This window comes from Malaclemys terrapin, chromosome 4, assembly GCF_027887155.1.
Source record: "Malaclemys terrapin pileata isolate rMalTer1 chromosome 4, rMalTer1.hap1, whole genome shotgun sequence".
Classification (NCBI taxonomy): Eukaryota; Metazoa; Chordata; order Testudines; family Emydidae; genus Malaclemys; species Malaclemys terrapin.
This window is the reverse complement of record NC_071508.1, coordinates 120,284,349-120,299,818: the sequence shown is the minus strand read 5'-3', so window position 1 is coordinate 120,299,818 and position 15,470 is coordinate 120,284,349. Positions and strand designations below refer to the sequence as shown.

At 40.0% G+C, this 15,470-nt stretch overlaps 1 protein-coding gene across 1 annotated transcript in view; it reads left to right on the top strand.

Annotated features, from left to right (window-relative positions):
• EML5 (EMAP like 5) overlaps positions 1-15,470 on the top strand; it is a 300,424-nt gene that overhangs the window by 247,609 nt on the left and 37,345 nt on the right. The window contains exons 30-34 of the mRNA XM_054025269.1: positions 2,275-2,353; positions 2,599-2,706; positions 3,797-3,926; positions 8,469-8,567; positions 10,924-10,944. Of these exons, the coding sequence (XP_053881244.1) occupies positions 2,275-2,353; positions 2,599-2,706; positions 3,797-3,926; positions 8,469-8,567; positions 10,924-10,944 (437 nt within the window). The remainder of the gene's footprint in view (positions 1-2,274; positions 2,354-2,598; positions 2,707-3,796; positions 3,927-8,468; positions 8,568-10,923; positions 10,945-15,470) is intronic.

The window sequence follows — 15,470 nt, the reverse complement described above, 5'->3', positions numbered from 1 at the left end:
AAGCATAAATGCGTTAAAGGATGTCTGTTATTTTGTGAAGATGAATTATATCCCATAGCTAGCATGTGTAAAATGGGTAAAAAATTGCATGAGTTGCCAGGGACTTTTGTGGTTTAATTGGATAGTAAAATAAAAAATACAGCAGTCTTGTGTAATATGCTTTATCGTGTTTAGTGATTATATTATTGTATTAGTGTTGTAAATATATAGGGTACTTTACAAATATCAGGAGGAAATGTTCATTATCAGAGAGCTTTCCATGTACAAAATAGTAAGACAACAGCAATAGAATTTTTTAAAATAATACTACAGAGAAAGAATCAACATGAATTAAAGAAAAACCCAAATATGGGGGAGAAGGCGAGAGAAGAATCAAACTTGACAACAATCTTCCAAGCCTGGGAAAGTAAAGTATGGGTATCATCACCAGTAGAGAAGGGAGGATATGGAAAGGGGTGAGGAAAGTTGGGAAGTTTAGTTTGAATATATTAAGTACAAGAGCAGGAGGAGATGCAAGAATGGTTGGAGGTTAGGGATAGATAGGTAGATTTGGGAGCTATTAGTATAGAGGTAATAGCTGAAACTAGGGAACTAGACAAAGGTTTTGAAAATTTATAGAAAAGCAAGGAACTGCCAACAAAAACCTCATGGACTGATGGCTCCTTGTGCTAAGTCTAAGAGGTGATTGAGGGGGGAGACTGACCCAGCCTGCCTCTCTCTTTATCCCTGCACTCAGAAATTGGGAGGCTCCTGCTCCATATCATGGCCATAGAGAGAGGCATAGGACGCTGGGGCCACATTGCTAGGTCCAAGGGGGTGTAGTCAACAACTGTCCCTCTCCCTCCTCTGTCCCCACCATCAGCTCACAGTAGCATGAGATTCTAATGCTGCTGGTGCCTTTAGGGAAGAAAAAATACTGTATATATGAGTTTCTGAGAATAAAAACTGTAATAGCTTTCCAGCCACCAACCTTCCCAGAAGAGTTGAAGATACATATTTGCATTCCTTAATCTTTTTCTATCTTTCACTTGAAAAACAACTTGGCAGAAAAACTAGTATGTTCCATGCCCCAACCAATGGGCACCTTTTGTGTTCTGTATCCTAGATAGGATTGCTGCCTGAAAAATACTCAAATTACAAGTTTCCTGCCAGTCATGTTCTGGGGGCATTGTCTCCAGGAGTTATCTGTTGTAGCTTTTCCTTTCAAAGACAAATGATGGATAACTATCTCTCTTACAAACTCAGCTGAGTTAAATAATTTAAACTTCACAAAGACTTGTTAAATCCCCAATTTTGAATGAATACTACTTTTTCTGATAGTTTTGTGTAAAAGATTTTTTTAACAACTGAACATTTTATCTAGAATGAGCTCCTGTTGCTCTTGCAAATTTGCTAGCAATACTTACATAAATGTGGTCAATAAAATATATTTCTTTTCCTGAGTTATTAAATATATGTATAATTGTCCTTTGTGACTGAAATCATGTATGTTGTCTACAATAAATAAATATTACAAATATTTTAAAAGATAAACAAACAAATTTTGATCAAATTATTATTTTCCTAGTGAAGTGATGGAAGCCCATTGCTTGAGACAACTTAAAACTAGACTAACCAGAACACTAGAATGTATACTGTAAGGATATAAAAGCAAACATGGATTTGCAAGGAGATGGGCTGGATGTTAATAGGTCTTTTCTATCTCTAATTTCTATTTATTCAATTAAGAACTGACTTGAACTGTGGCAGAGGTGCCCAAGGATCAGCAGAGACTTTTACAGTTGTAGGACGAGATGTGGGTATCTAGAGTCTATTGAAGGAATGTAGGAAAGGAGGTGGGGAGATAACTGGGGTCTGTCTGGAGTTGTGGGAAAGGGTGGGACAACCTTAAATGAGTTTAGATAGTTCAGGCAAGCCTCTAAACTTTTGTGTGTCATCCAACAATAAGTATTGCATTGAAAGGGAAGAACATGGAGAAAAAAATATGCTGTTAGAAGTTAAAAATGTTTGGTTCATTTTTACTGGAAAATAAGACTTTGAATTGACCTAATGATACTTTTAGAATTGTCAAAAACTTAGCAAGTTGATCAGTATAAATTGTGAAACTTCTACAATTAGAGACAGCTATTCTTTTCAGTGGCCTTTTTTCTTTGACAATTCAAGCAACGTAGTGATTTAGCAGTTTTCCCTATCCAGATAACAGATTAGACTATACTCTTCTAGTACAGAATGGGTCACAGACAGCCTTTTCTTATTCACAGTTCTCTATTTCAGACCACCAGTTAGTAGGGCACTGCCACAGCCTGAAAAACTTCAGACAAATAACGTTGGCAAAAAAAAGAGACCAATAGAGGTAAGGAAAACCACAGACATCTTTTTTTTTTCCTAGTTTAACATTCCCTTAATCCCTTAATTTTTTTTACTATTTTGTCCAAAAAATTGATTTGCTTATCAATAAAGTGAATGGTTGTATATGGTAAAGTTAGTATAAAGAGAGAAATAGTTATTAGCGTGTATGTATTTAGCAGCAAATTTCTTTTTTTGGGAGGGGATCCTTTAGGATCTTTTATCTTTCATTTTTCTTTTGATCCCTGAAAGGTCCAATGTCACCCCACCCCACAAATGTGTCTGAGCCACAGCTTTCTCCAGAGTCTATCAGTTACAGAAACAGCACATTCAGCCTATGTGGTATGGAGTCCCTCTTGGGTGAGTGTAGGGTATCAGTATAATATCACACTTGGCCAGAACTTTGATTTTTCCATGTGGCCATGCATTGTATTACCAGTAGGTTACTAAACCAGCTAAACAAATTACCTTTAATTCTGAAGTTTATTCAGAGGAATGCAGTAAATTTCTCTCTCCCCTTTATGCATGAAATACCCTCCCTGAACTCATCTGTAAATTCACCTGAACTCTTCACTACAGTCTTCGCCTTTAAAACTCAAATTCAAAATAAACTTCTTCTGAAGTTTGTAAGTAATCGGCCAATTAATGATGCTTTTAGGGTTAGGTGGGATTAGACCCCAATTCTGCAGTTAGATCTGATTGTAGGATTTGGGGTCTTAATTAGTATTTTCTCTCTCTTTCTCTCCCCCCAGTGCACATGAGGTTGTTTTTTTTTTTTCATTCTATGTTTGACTGTACCCCATCCCTTCACCTTTTCATATGTAATTTGTTTGCTTAAATTGTAAGTGCTTTAAATTTGGGAGTGTGTCTTCATCTGTGTCATCGTCATGCACAGTGGGACCCTGATCATCATTAGGCATCTGAATGCAATTGTAATATAAATATTAAATAATATTCTCACCATATTAGAAATATAGATTATTAATTAATGTTCAAGAAAAATATTTGGCATAGTATGTAGTATTTTGCCATGATGCTTTGGGAATTTTTAGGCACCATCTCAGCATTCCAATTCCCCTAGTCCTCCAAGCTGAATATCAGGTAGACTATGGGAATATTAAACTGGTGAAGAATACTATTCATACTAGTGTCCTAGCATCTTGTATATCAAGAGTTACGTTCTTGTTGCTGGATGAGACTGTATACTATCTTTTGTGAAAAATTTGTTTCCATTAACATCCATCAAAAGATATAGCATGAGATATGGGGGAAATATGATATACTGGTGTAACAGGCAGCAGACCAGTCTCAGATGTTTTTGGCCATCAGCAAAAAATCATTTTTCCTTTGAATATAGGCAATTACACATGTTTAAAAAATAAAGCACTAGGAAAGCTTTATTCATAAAGAAGTCTTAAAGTATTTAATAGACTTAAATCTGTTTTCTTAGGATCTAGTATTGGAGCTGGTATTTGGGTACCGAGGCAAGGACTGCAGGAACAATGTTCACTATCTGAATGATGGTGCTGATATAATTTATCATACTGCATCTGTTGGGATTCTATATAACGTGGCAACAGGTAGGAAAAACTACTTAGGAAAATTTCTCTGCTCATGTATACAGGTAACACCCATCTGATAACTAGTATACTTAAAATGTTAGTGCTGTCTGGAAAAATTGCAAAATAATGATTTACGGAAGAAAATCTAACTAAAAGTGCAATCAAAGAGTGTGTGATCTGTATTATTTGTGCTATGTAATCAAAAGAGATCTGAATAAATCCCTGTGAGGACAATATTTGGAAGGAGGTATAAGAATCCAGTTATTTCAATAAAAATTTTCTTAACTCAGTAGTACTCCTCCTCCATGTACCAGCATCATGTGTGTTCAAAAAGTAATTGTCTTCACATTCTCAGCTGACAGCAATATACTGCTAAAGAATCTGTAATTTAGGAGGCATTGCAATTTTGTCATTGTGATGCTGTGAGACATATCACATATCACAGTGTCCTGTTGAGCCTTCCAGGTTATGGTTGCCATCTTAGATTCCCTTCTGTCAAGAGGGATGAGGTGTACTGCTTCTGTTCAAGTTTTCCTCCGCTTTAATTTTAATATATTATTTTGAGTTAGGTCTGTGGTCAAAGAGGAATTTCAAAACTAAAATTAAAGTCTCAACGTTTCTGTTCCAGCTGCAGGAACTAGCATGGAGCAAGTTTTTATAATTGCTCATGAGACCTAAGATGTTTCATTTTAGTTTTGAATTTAATACATTTAAAATTTCAGCATTGCTGCAAGTAGTTTTCTCTTAAAGTAATCCAAAATGACAGCCACTTGGAATGTGTACAGAATGTGCCTTAGACACACATGGATATATAATAAAATGTACAGGGAAAACTTCTGTGGGACCTTTTAATTCATCACACGTTTATAAAGTGAAGACAGTATAGAAATGCATTTGCTATGCTTTTCATTGACTTTTGTTAAATATGACATGAGCAAGTGAATGCATTTGAGTGGCCACATTACTTAGTTATGCAAATCATCCAAAACTCATGCCAATAAAACCTTTGAACCACATAACAGCTTCATGTTTTCCAAATATGTTACAGAAAAACTGTTTTAGAAATGTTTGAAAGAGGTTTTAAAAACATTATTGGGACTATTTTTATGTCTTCATTTGTTAAACTAGCATCTCACCTCTCAGTCCTCCCATACCATGTATGTTAGTTCACCAACTACTACCCCTAAGTGTTAAATGGTACACTTAGACTTTCAAAGGGCTTATTATTCCCTATCATCATCTGTGTTTTGAAAATACAGGCAATTTGCCTGGTGGTTTGAATTTGGGAAGCACTACTCTTAGGTCAATTGTTTACCAGAAGCGTTACAATATCCTAACAAAACATGCATCTTCTATCTTTTGCTTATTATAAGAAAAGCTCCACTTCTTCTCTGCAAATGCATGGCCAGTATATCCACCATCTCCAGGGTTGTCCCTTAATAGAGATAGAAGTCTGTGGCCCAGTGCTTTCTGGACACCAATACTGTAACCCTACCCACAGTGGCCTCCTTGGAATCCCTGGGATGTTGCTCAAGTCCAGAATGAGGTCACCTATTCCTCCAGTAGCCTCTCTTCTTGAACCTCTGTCGCTATAGCCACAGACAGTAATTGCTCCAGAATTGCTAGTTCAGCCTAAACCATTGTTACAGGTGCCACGGAGATTCCATGGGCTCTGCTTCCTCCTTCTTCTTCGTTGCCAGACAACTCTGTGATACCAGATTCTTCCTCCTTTGTACCTGAGGATTTTAAATCGTTCAGCCTTGGATATTCAGGCCAAGCTTGCTCAGGAGAACACCCATAAATTGATGGATATTCTCCAATCCTCAGCTCCGGGGAGAGTGACTCTCTCCATAAATGAAGCAATCTAGGAACCGGCAAAGATCCTAACACCCAGATTCCTTACACCCACAATGAAACATGCAAATAAAAGATACCACATGCTTGTGAATTGTTTTTTGGGTGCTCCTACTCTTGTCATAAGAGCAGTTAATGAGAGGTTAAGATGGGAGAGAGAGAAGTTGACACCAAAGGACAAGGACTCTAAAAGATTGGACTTGTTTGGGAAAATGTATTCTGTCTCATCCTTACAAATGCTCATTGCCAATCACCAGGCCTTTTATCAAAGTATGACTTTCTAAAGTGGGAAACAATGGCAAAATGTATAGATAAGTTACCAAAATCCTCCAGGGAAGAGTTTAAGAGTTTATTGTAAAAGGTGACTAGTGGCAAAAATATCACTATGGTCAGCTTTTGGAAATGGCTGATGCTTCCTCTAGAGTTATAGCATGTGCTGTGACACTGAGAAGGGCCTCATGGTTCCAGAACTCTGGTATAGCTCCTGAGGTCCACAGATGATTGAGGACCTACCCTTTATGGTCAATTTTTGTTTTCAGAGAAAACTGATAAAATGTTACATTCCTTGAAAGATGAGCTATGATGCATTTGCTGGGGATTTTAACACCAGCGATAAAGAGGCATCACTTTACAGGGCAACAGCTTAAGCAGCATTATTGTCTGAAGTGGGTTCTGTAGGTTGAATTATCTCTCTAGACAGCAGGACTTTTCCAGGAAGGCGCTCAAGTCTTATATGAGGTCTTCTAGTCCCAATTTTAACCAGTCAGCCTGTTTTTCATTAGTTTTGGGCATGCAGCTAATTTGACTCTCCAAAGCCAGCATTCCAGTCGGCAGGCTTCAAGCCATTTCCCCTATATTTGGGGATAGGCTAGCCTACTTCTACAGGTCTTGGGAGTCAATAACTATGGACAAGTGGGTCCTGAGCACTGTGGGACTGGGTTATGCCTTTAGTTCCTGTCCATTCCTCTTCTCATCCTCCTACTCCATCACTTTCCAGAGACCCCTCTCATGAGTGTCTGCTCCTTCAACAGATGCAGACTGTCTGGGTTTTGGGGATCATAAAAGAGGTTCCCCTTCAGAACTGGGGAAGGGGATTCTACTCATAGTATTTCCTGATCTCCAAGTCCAAGGGAGAGATGAGACCTATCCTCAGTCTCTGCAGCCTCAACAAATACATGAGATTCCGCATGGTTACTCTGGTGACTGCTCTCCCGGCTTTCAATCACAATGACTGGTTTGCCACCCTCAATCTTCATGACACTTAACTTCCATGTGGTAATTTTCCCAAGTCACAGGCAGTTTCTGAGATTTGTAGTGGCAGGTCAGCATTATCAATACGCTGTGCTTCCCTTTTGCCTGTCCTCCACTCCATGGGTATTTACATGATAGTAGTAGTAGTATATCTCAGAAAAAAAGAGGAATTAATGTGTTCCCATACCTGGACAATTGGTTAGGGAGTGACAGGGCTAGAGAATAAGTCCTCTTTCATGTCCTATTCACACTACATCTCTTCAATCATCTGGGCCTGATTTTGATCAAAGGAAAATCAATGGTAATACCATCTTAAAAAATCGACCTCGGAAAACCGGGACCCCACTAAACTCTCTGAGTTCAAGAATCTTTCTGCCAAACAAAGGATTTCAAGCAATTTTGTCACCTGTGTCTGGCATTCCAATCTCAACCTTCAACTATGGTCTGTGTATGCCTGAAGTTACTAGGCCGTATGTATGCATGCACTTATGGAGTTCAGCATGCAAGATTGTGCTTTCATCCTCTTCCAGTGTATGTCTATTGGTCTATTGCCCAAGTTGTCAATCGCTGGACAGGCTTGGACTTCTTACAATGCTAGGCAGTTCAGAGCAATGTATGCCAGGGTTTTCCCTTGCTCATCCTCCACCAACTATGACCATAGTCACTGGTGCCTCCCCAATAGGTTGGGGAGCACATCTGGGGACATTGAGAATTTAGGGCTTGTGGTCAGAACAGGAGACTTTCTGTCATATCAGCATTTGCAGAGCACAGTTCCTTGAACAGGAGCTCATTTAAGATGACTGAACTGTTTTTAAAAGAATATATTTTGACAAAGGACACAGAAAATATATTAGCACGTGTATTCATTTTATAAAGTAAATTTTCCATGGCAATTTATCTTTTGGTGCACTGATGGTTTGTTTTCAACAAATGCATTATTTACTCAGGTGTATACTTTTAAAAGCTTTGTTATGTTTATGGTAAGTATTTTAATCTAAAGCATGGAATGTTTTCAAAAGTATTTATTAAAGTGAGACATACTACAATTATTTACTGCTTTTCATCTTCAAAATACCTTATCAATACAAACTAATCATCAAACAGCAAGCCTGTGGGGTAGGGAAGTAAGTATTAATGGTTCATATCAATAGTGGATGTAACAGCAATGAAGTCTGTGCAATTACACCAGGGACAAATTTGATCCATTCTCACAATACTCCTAATTATAAAGCTGAGGGAGAGAGGTTAAGGGACCTGTCCAATATCATTGAAAAATATATATCAAATCCAGATTTAGAATTTAGTGATTCATGGCTCCAAGCACTGTATATAGAATATTATGTCATCATAAAGCCATTCTCTATTAAATATTATAACATTTTTTCAAATTTAATCATTGCCATATATGTATAAATGTGTTAACAAACGTATTAATTTTTTGTATTTTTATTTTAGGCTCTCAGTCTTTTTACCAGGAACATAATGATGATATTCTGTGCCTCACTGTAAATCAACACCCCAAGTTTACCAACCTTGTGGCAACTGGCCAAGTAGGTATGTTTGTATATTTTTAAAATGAAATTAACATATAAGCATGATTTTAGGGTCATTCGAGTTCATGAATAAAACAAAGATTATTTGATTATGCTATCTCCGTTTGTATGAGTGTTACTCAGTTACCTGTCCTCTATTTTTTTTCTGGAGAGTAATTTAATACAATTAAACAAAAATTATTGGGAGGCTTAGGAAGCCAAAATTTTGCTTGGAGAGTTATCAGAAAGTAATTTTGGAAATTTTGAGCCCCATTTAAATTCGTCTGTACTTTCATTTAATCTCCTGACTTGTTCTGGGACATCATCATCATAAACAGTCTTTCCAACCAACTCAACAGTAGTCTGTTAATGAAAGGGAGACAAATGAAGAACATTTAATTAAACAATAGTCTGCATTTTTATCTTAAATGGAAAAATAGTTGTGAATTTACATATTATCCCATGATACAGGTTTACAGTATCTACAACTACAGTGCTCATAATAAATGGTTTTAACCTTCCAGACAGAGCCAAAGCAGTAATGAGTGTTTCCCTCTAGATCAGGGATTCCCAAACTTGGTTCGCGGCTTGTTCAGGCTAAGCCCGTGGCGGGCTGCGAGATGCTTTGTTTACCTGAGCGTCCGCAGGTACAGTCACTTCCTGCAGCTCCCATTGGCCAGGAACGGCAAACCGTGGCCACTGCTCAGGTAAACAAACATCTCACGGCCCGCCAGGGGCTTACCCTGAACAAGCCACAAACCAAGTTTGGGAACCGAGTGATAATCTAGATTTTAGTAAAAACAAATATATTAAAATGACATTAAAGTTGACATGTAAGATCACACACACAAAAAGAAATCCTTACAACAGTATTCTTATATCAACACTATTGTGTCTAGACATCGCAGCACAATAAAATCCTCTGGCAGTTTCACAACACAAACATATGTTGCATATCTTTTAATGTTTCTTAGCAAATAGCACATATTGAATGTCTTAGAGTTTAGAAAATGTAGGAGCCAGATTGATTTAACAGGAATATATTTTTATTTCTCTACAAAAATGTGTATTGAAGTCACTGCTAAGAAGGGCTGGGCAAATAATGGATTTTTCTGTTCACTGGGAATTTTGAAAAGTTGAAAAAAAAACATTTCATGTTGAACTGAAAACAAAAAATTTCAAATTTTTTTGAAAAAAAAAAAATACTTGTTTCAGGTTGAACAAAACATCATTTTGACAAAATTGAAATATTGCGATTAGATTTACTCAAAGGGTTACTCAAAGAATGCAGAATGGGATGGGAGGAATGCAGTGACACTACAAAAGCTATGGTTCTTTGCTTATTTTGTTTCCCTGTGTGCTTCTTCACCCAGGAGGAAACATAGGACACTTTTAATGCTCATTTGTCCCATAAACATCCTGTAAAGCAGCTAATAATAGAACAACTTCTGCCTTGTTTTATAACCTGGATTGAGGAATAAAGAAGAGCAGGAACAGATGACACCACATAAATAAAATTGTTTCCATGCAAATAATCCCAGTAATTAAATGGGGGGAGAATTTTTTTTTAAAAAAAGATAAACATTTTTTTCTAAGCAAAACAATTTTTAAAGCTTTGCACTGGCATTAAGGTTATTTTACTTATACTTATTTGCTTTTGGTATTTTTAACAGTGTTATAACTTGCATCAGCATAGTTTTGACATAATGCAGTCTCCAAAGATTTACAGAAATATTACTTTAATGTGTTTTCAAATTGTAATGGCATGGTAGCGGAGACTCTGTAGTCTTGCACTGAAATAGTTTTGACATCAGAATATCTCATTGCAATGTTTTATGATGATGCTAAATCCATTATGTTATGCAGAATGCTTAATTGCTTCTCTAATTTGGGCGTGCTTCTGTGTAATGCTGATCACCCATCCCTTCTACTGAAGTAAATGGGAGTAGACGGGATTCAGTACATGTCAGGATCAGGCCCTTTATTAATATACCATCTCAAACATTATTTCCCTCTGGGCATTTATTTACTTAATTGGCTAGCATGCCTGAAACATGTAAAAAATGTTATTAATTTAGAGCTAGGTAGAGAAGGACTCAAGCATAGATCCAAGTGACATTTGTACATTTTATAACTCACACAATTGAAGACAAAATGCATTAATGCTAGCCATTTGTATTCCAAATGTGACTCAAACCACTTTAGACATCAGTATTTGTTCAACTACTTTAACTATAATAGCAGTGTTGGTACTGCTGTAATGCAAGAAGATGACCGCAAGGCGTGTGGTAAGAAATTACACTTTTTGTAGCATATATTTTCTTGAACACTTACCTTATTTCTGATCTAATGATTTTTCTGCTGCTTTTCCATTACAGGAGACTCAGCAGATATGTCAGGTAAGGGAAATAAAATTTTAACCTCTTCAGGTATAGTTAGACTATTGAGTAGTCACTGTCTACAACTCTGTAGCTCAATAAGTTCTGAGAATATATTTCAAGTTTATAAAGCCACATATCAATCATTTACTGCCTCAGCACTAAACCACAATAGCTCAGTAAATTGTAAAAATAAAATATTTCCTTTACCAAAAATCAAAACATTCAAAAGAACACACTTTAAAACGATTTTTGTTGAAACACATTCCCTTCTTGCCGCCCAGCGATAAACTATTTCTAACATAGCATATTACTGCTACTACTAGAGCATATATGTACAAATGTGCAGTTTTTAGAAGCTATTGGGGCTGACAACTAACAGTTTTAGACAATTCAATTAAACATAATTTTGTAATGTATACATTTAAAGCAATATTCCAGTGAGGAGGCCTAGGTGACTGAGTGAATAAAATAATCACCTTTCATATCTACTATATGATTGTCGTGCAGTTACTGCCAGTGATCCAAAATGATTGTTATTATGTCAGTTTAATTTAGTGATGAATCATTTTGGGTCTTTTGACAATTGTGATTGAGCTATTTTTAGTAATAAATTGTATCTTAACTGTAATTTTAAGGATCCATCACCATCATGTGTGAGTGAGTTCATTGTTGAGCAGTCATAGTAGTTGTTTGTCACACATCAGACACAGAGATGCATAAAAGTGGGTTTGTGTATATATAGAGAATATGATAAAAATTATGCATGTGATGAGCACATACATGGTCAGTGAAATTTTGAAGTATGTTGATTTTTTTTTTTGAATATGCCAAATGAAGGTTGCATTAAGGATGGGAGAGAGCATACAAGGGAGCCTTTTTCCAACCAATATTCCTACGTAAGAGGTAACCATAATATGGCTGTTTTCCTGAGTTCAGGAGGAACCGCTCTAGTGCTGCATAATGTCTCCACTAACTCCCACTTAGGCACTTCTGCTGCCTCATTGACCCTCCTAGCACAGCTTTAGTTTGACCTTCTATGTCTTAATAAACCTATATAATTCCTGATGGCATTGCCTGGGTCCTGCACTATATTTTCTCTTCTTTGTGGAGCTACTAGACTAGAATCTGGGCTGCTGCTGCTCTTCATTATGATGTTTTAAGTATATCCATGCCAAATTGTTTGCTGGCATCAGGATCAGAATGGCACATGAAATGCTCTATTGACTGCAGAACAGGTCTGGTTCATTCTAGTGCAGATCTCTTCTGCCCTGCTTGCCCATGGAACCTTTACCCTGACTAAAAAGAGAGAGACCACCCCACAAAATGCATCCCTCTGCTAGGACAAATACTCAGCAGGCAGACCGTGACTCCATGAGGGAGGAGCAAGATCAAGGCAGAGATTTTGAGAAGAGCACAAACGGAGGGAACCACATTTTTCTTCCAGCTAACCCTGTTGTGGTAGACTTACTCAAATCCACATTTGTGGAGTCTAGATGAAGATAGGGTTGCCAACTTTCTAATTACACAAAACTGAACACTAGCCCCTCCCCTTCCCCGAGGCCTCACCCCCTTCCCTGAGGCCCCGCTTCCCACTCACTACATTCCCCCTGCCTCGGTGGCTCGGTCTCCCTCACCCTCACTCACTTTCACTGGGCTAGGGTAGGGGGTTGCGGTGCGGGGGAGGGGGGTGAGGGCTCTGACTGGGGGTGCAGGCTCAGGTGGGGCTGGGGATGAGGAGGTGGGGGTGCAGGAGGGGGCTCCAGACTGGGGTATGGGGACGAGGGATTCAGAGTGTGGGAGGGGGCTTCAGGTTGAGGCAGGGAGTTGAGATGCAGGAGGGGGCTCTGGGTTTGGGGGGGCTCAGGGCTGGGGAAGGGGTTGGGGTGTGAGGGCTCTGGGCTGGGGGATGGGCTCTGGGGTGGGGTCAGGGATGAGGGTTTTGGGATGCAGGATGGGCTCCAGGCTAATGAGTGGAGCTGAGGGATTTGGAATGCAGGAAGGGGCTGTGGGTTGAGGCAGGGGGTTGGGGTGTGGGAGGGGGTGAGGGCTCTAGGCTGGGGGGGGGGCTCTGGGGTGGGGCCAGGGATGAGAGGTTTGAGGTGCAAGACAGGGCTCCATGTTTGCGGGGGCTGGGGCATGGGGTTGCAGTTAGAGAGGGGGCGGTCTCTGGGCTGGGGCCAGAGATAAGGGCTTTGGCATGCAGGATGGGGCTCCAGGTTTGGGGAGGGCTGGGGTAGGGGGTTGGGGCACGAGCTTACCTCGCATAGCTCCCGGTCAGTGGCACAGCAGGTGGGGGGGGGCTAAGGCAGGCTGCCTGCCTATCCTGACACCGCATTGCGCACACGCCAGAAGGGGCTAGTAGGCAGGGGGCGGAGCAGGAGGCTCTGTGCGAGCTGCTCTTGCCTGTAGGCACCACCTCCCCACCCCCACTCCCATTGGCCAGTTCCCAGCCAATGGGAGTGCACAGCCAGTGTTCAGGGTGGGGGCAATGCGCGGAGCCCCGTGGCCCCCTCCACCCCCGCCTAGGAGCTGGACCTGCAGCCCGCTTCCGGGGCGCAGCACGGTGCCCCAAGACAGGTAGGGACTAGCCTGCCTTAGCGCCGCGGCGGTGCTGACCGGAGTCACCAAGGTCCCTTTTCGACTGGGTGTTCCAGTCGAAAACCAGACACCTGGTCACCCTAGATGGGGATGGTCCAGACTTCTCTTTATCTGAGATCCACAAACTTTCAGCTCATGCTGTCAGGTAGGAAGAGATTAAGGCAGTCCAGGATTTTGCCAGAGAGGATGCTGAAGAAGAAAAGGCTGTTCAAAGTCTAGGATAAAGCCCTGCATCTGTTTCATTTTCCACAAACAAGTAAAGAAGTTTGTCAAATAATTCTGGGGCATCCCCGAAGCTTGTTCTGCCCAGCAACAATGCACTATTTTAACTACCTGCCTATAATACTCTTCAAGACTTTGAGGTAACACTCAAACATAAAAAATGGCAGTAACTGTGGTGTCACCAAATGAAGGGTCATTTCCATGAAAGAAAAGTATTCCTTCTGTGCATTGTGTAAGAATGAGCTGGTTCCAAATATCGTTGATGTGTTCAGCCATGGTATTATGCACTACTAAGACATGAACCATTAAGCTGCAGGTGCTAGATCCAGACTTCCTAACAGATCAAAAGTAGGTTAAAAAGGTTTAGACAAAATCCATTTGATTTCCAAGTTCTTTTGCAGTGATTCCCTAAACATGGTCATGCTACCATTCCCTTTTACTTATTAATATCCACACAGAAGGCGGGACCCTCTAGTTAGTGACGGCCATAGCACCATAATTCCAGGTCAAGCAGAGACTGATCACCATTTATTTTAGAATATAGACCTTTTTGGATGGGGCCCCGTACCAAGCTCTTAAAGTTCTCACAGATTTGTTGTCTTTTCCATCTCTTATCAAACAGAGGAGTGAGATGTAATGTTTTGATTGTTTTGCAGAGGTTTACTCTGCTGTTCTCAAGTACCAAAGAGATCCAGGGGTGTCTGTGTACTTGTAGATCTGACATCATTCAGTCCCCTTGTGCCATACATGGAATTCAAAATAAAGACAACCCAGATAGTTATAGCAGCAGTTGAACCTGCAGGCATCCTCACTTTCAAAAAAACCACATACCTGCATATACATATTGCATCATCACATCAAAAATATTTGCTTTGCTCTGGGTCAAGAGCACTTTTAATTTACACTTTATCCTTGCATTGCTCCCACCCACACCAGCACATTCTGCTCTATCTCAACAACAGGCTTCTGAAAGCTCAGTCATCTCTAGAGGCTCCAAAACTAGTTTGTGAGTCAGTACAGCTGCTTACTCATATGGGGTTTATTATTAGCCTTAAGGAGAGTGAATTAGTGTGCTCTCAGAAATTGGTCCACCTGAAAACAGTCTTCAACATGTTCTAAGGTCTTGTCTACCTGTTCTACAAGGGGTTTGACAAGGTAGTTTTCTTAGCTCAGGAAGTTGGATGCCTATACAAACAAATGAATCTTCATGAAGGAAATCTTCATAGCAGAAAAGAGCCTTCTGGATCCACTCTTTTCAGGACTCTTCATAAGTTGAAGGAGTGTCCTTCTGTCTTCCTTCTGCAAAGGTTGTTACTGATTTTTCAAGTAGGTTTGTGCTGCTGAGTCACTTACACACCTCTGAAAGTCCAAGCCTTAGTCAGGATTGGGGCCTCATTGTACCAGGCTCTATACACAGATTGCAAACCATGATTAGACATGAAGTGGGCTGTAGTCCACGAAAGCTTATGCTCTAATAAATTTGTTAGTCTCTAAGGTGCCACAAGTACTCCTGTTCTTTTTGCGGATACAGACTAACACGGCTGCTACTCTGAAACATGCTTAGACTGTATGCTCTTTTGGAAGGGACTGTCTCTGTGATCAGTGGTGTAGCCAGGTTTTAAGAGCAGGGGGAGCAAACATAAAAAAGGCGCCCCCCCTTGGCTCCTCCTCTGGCCACGCCCCCCATGGCTCCTCCTCCGGCTGCTCCGTGCCCACCCAGCTCC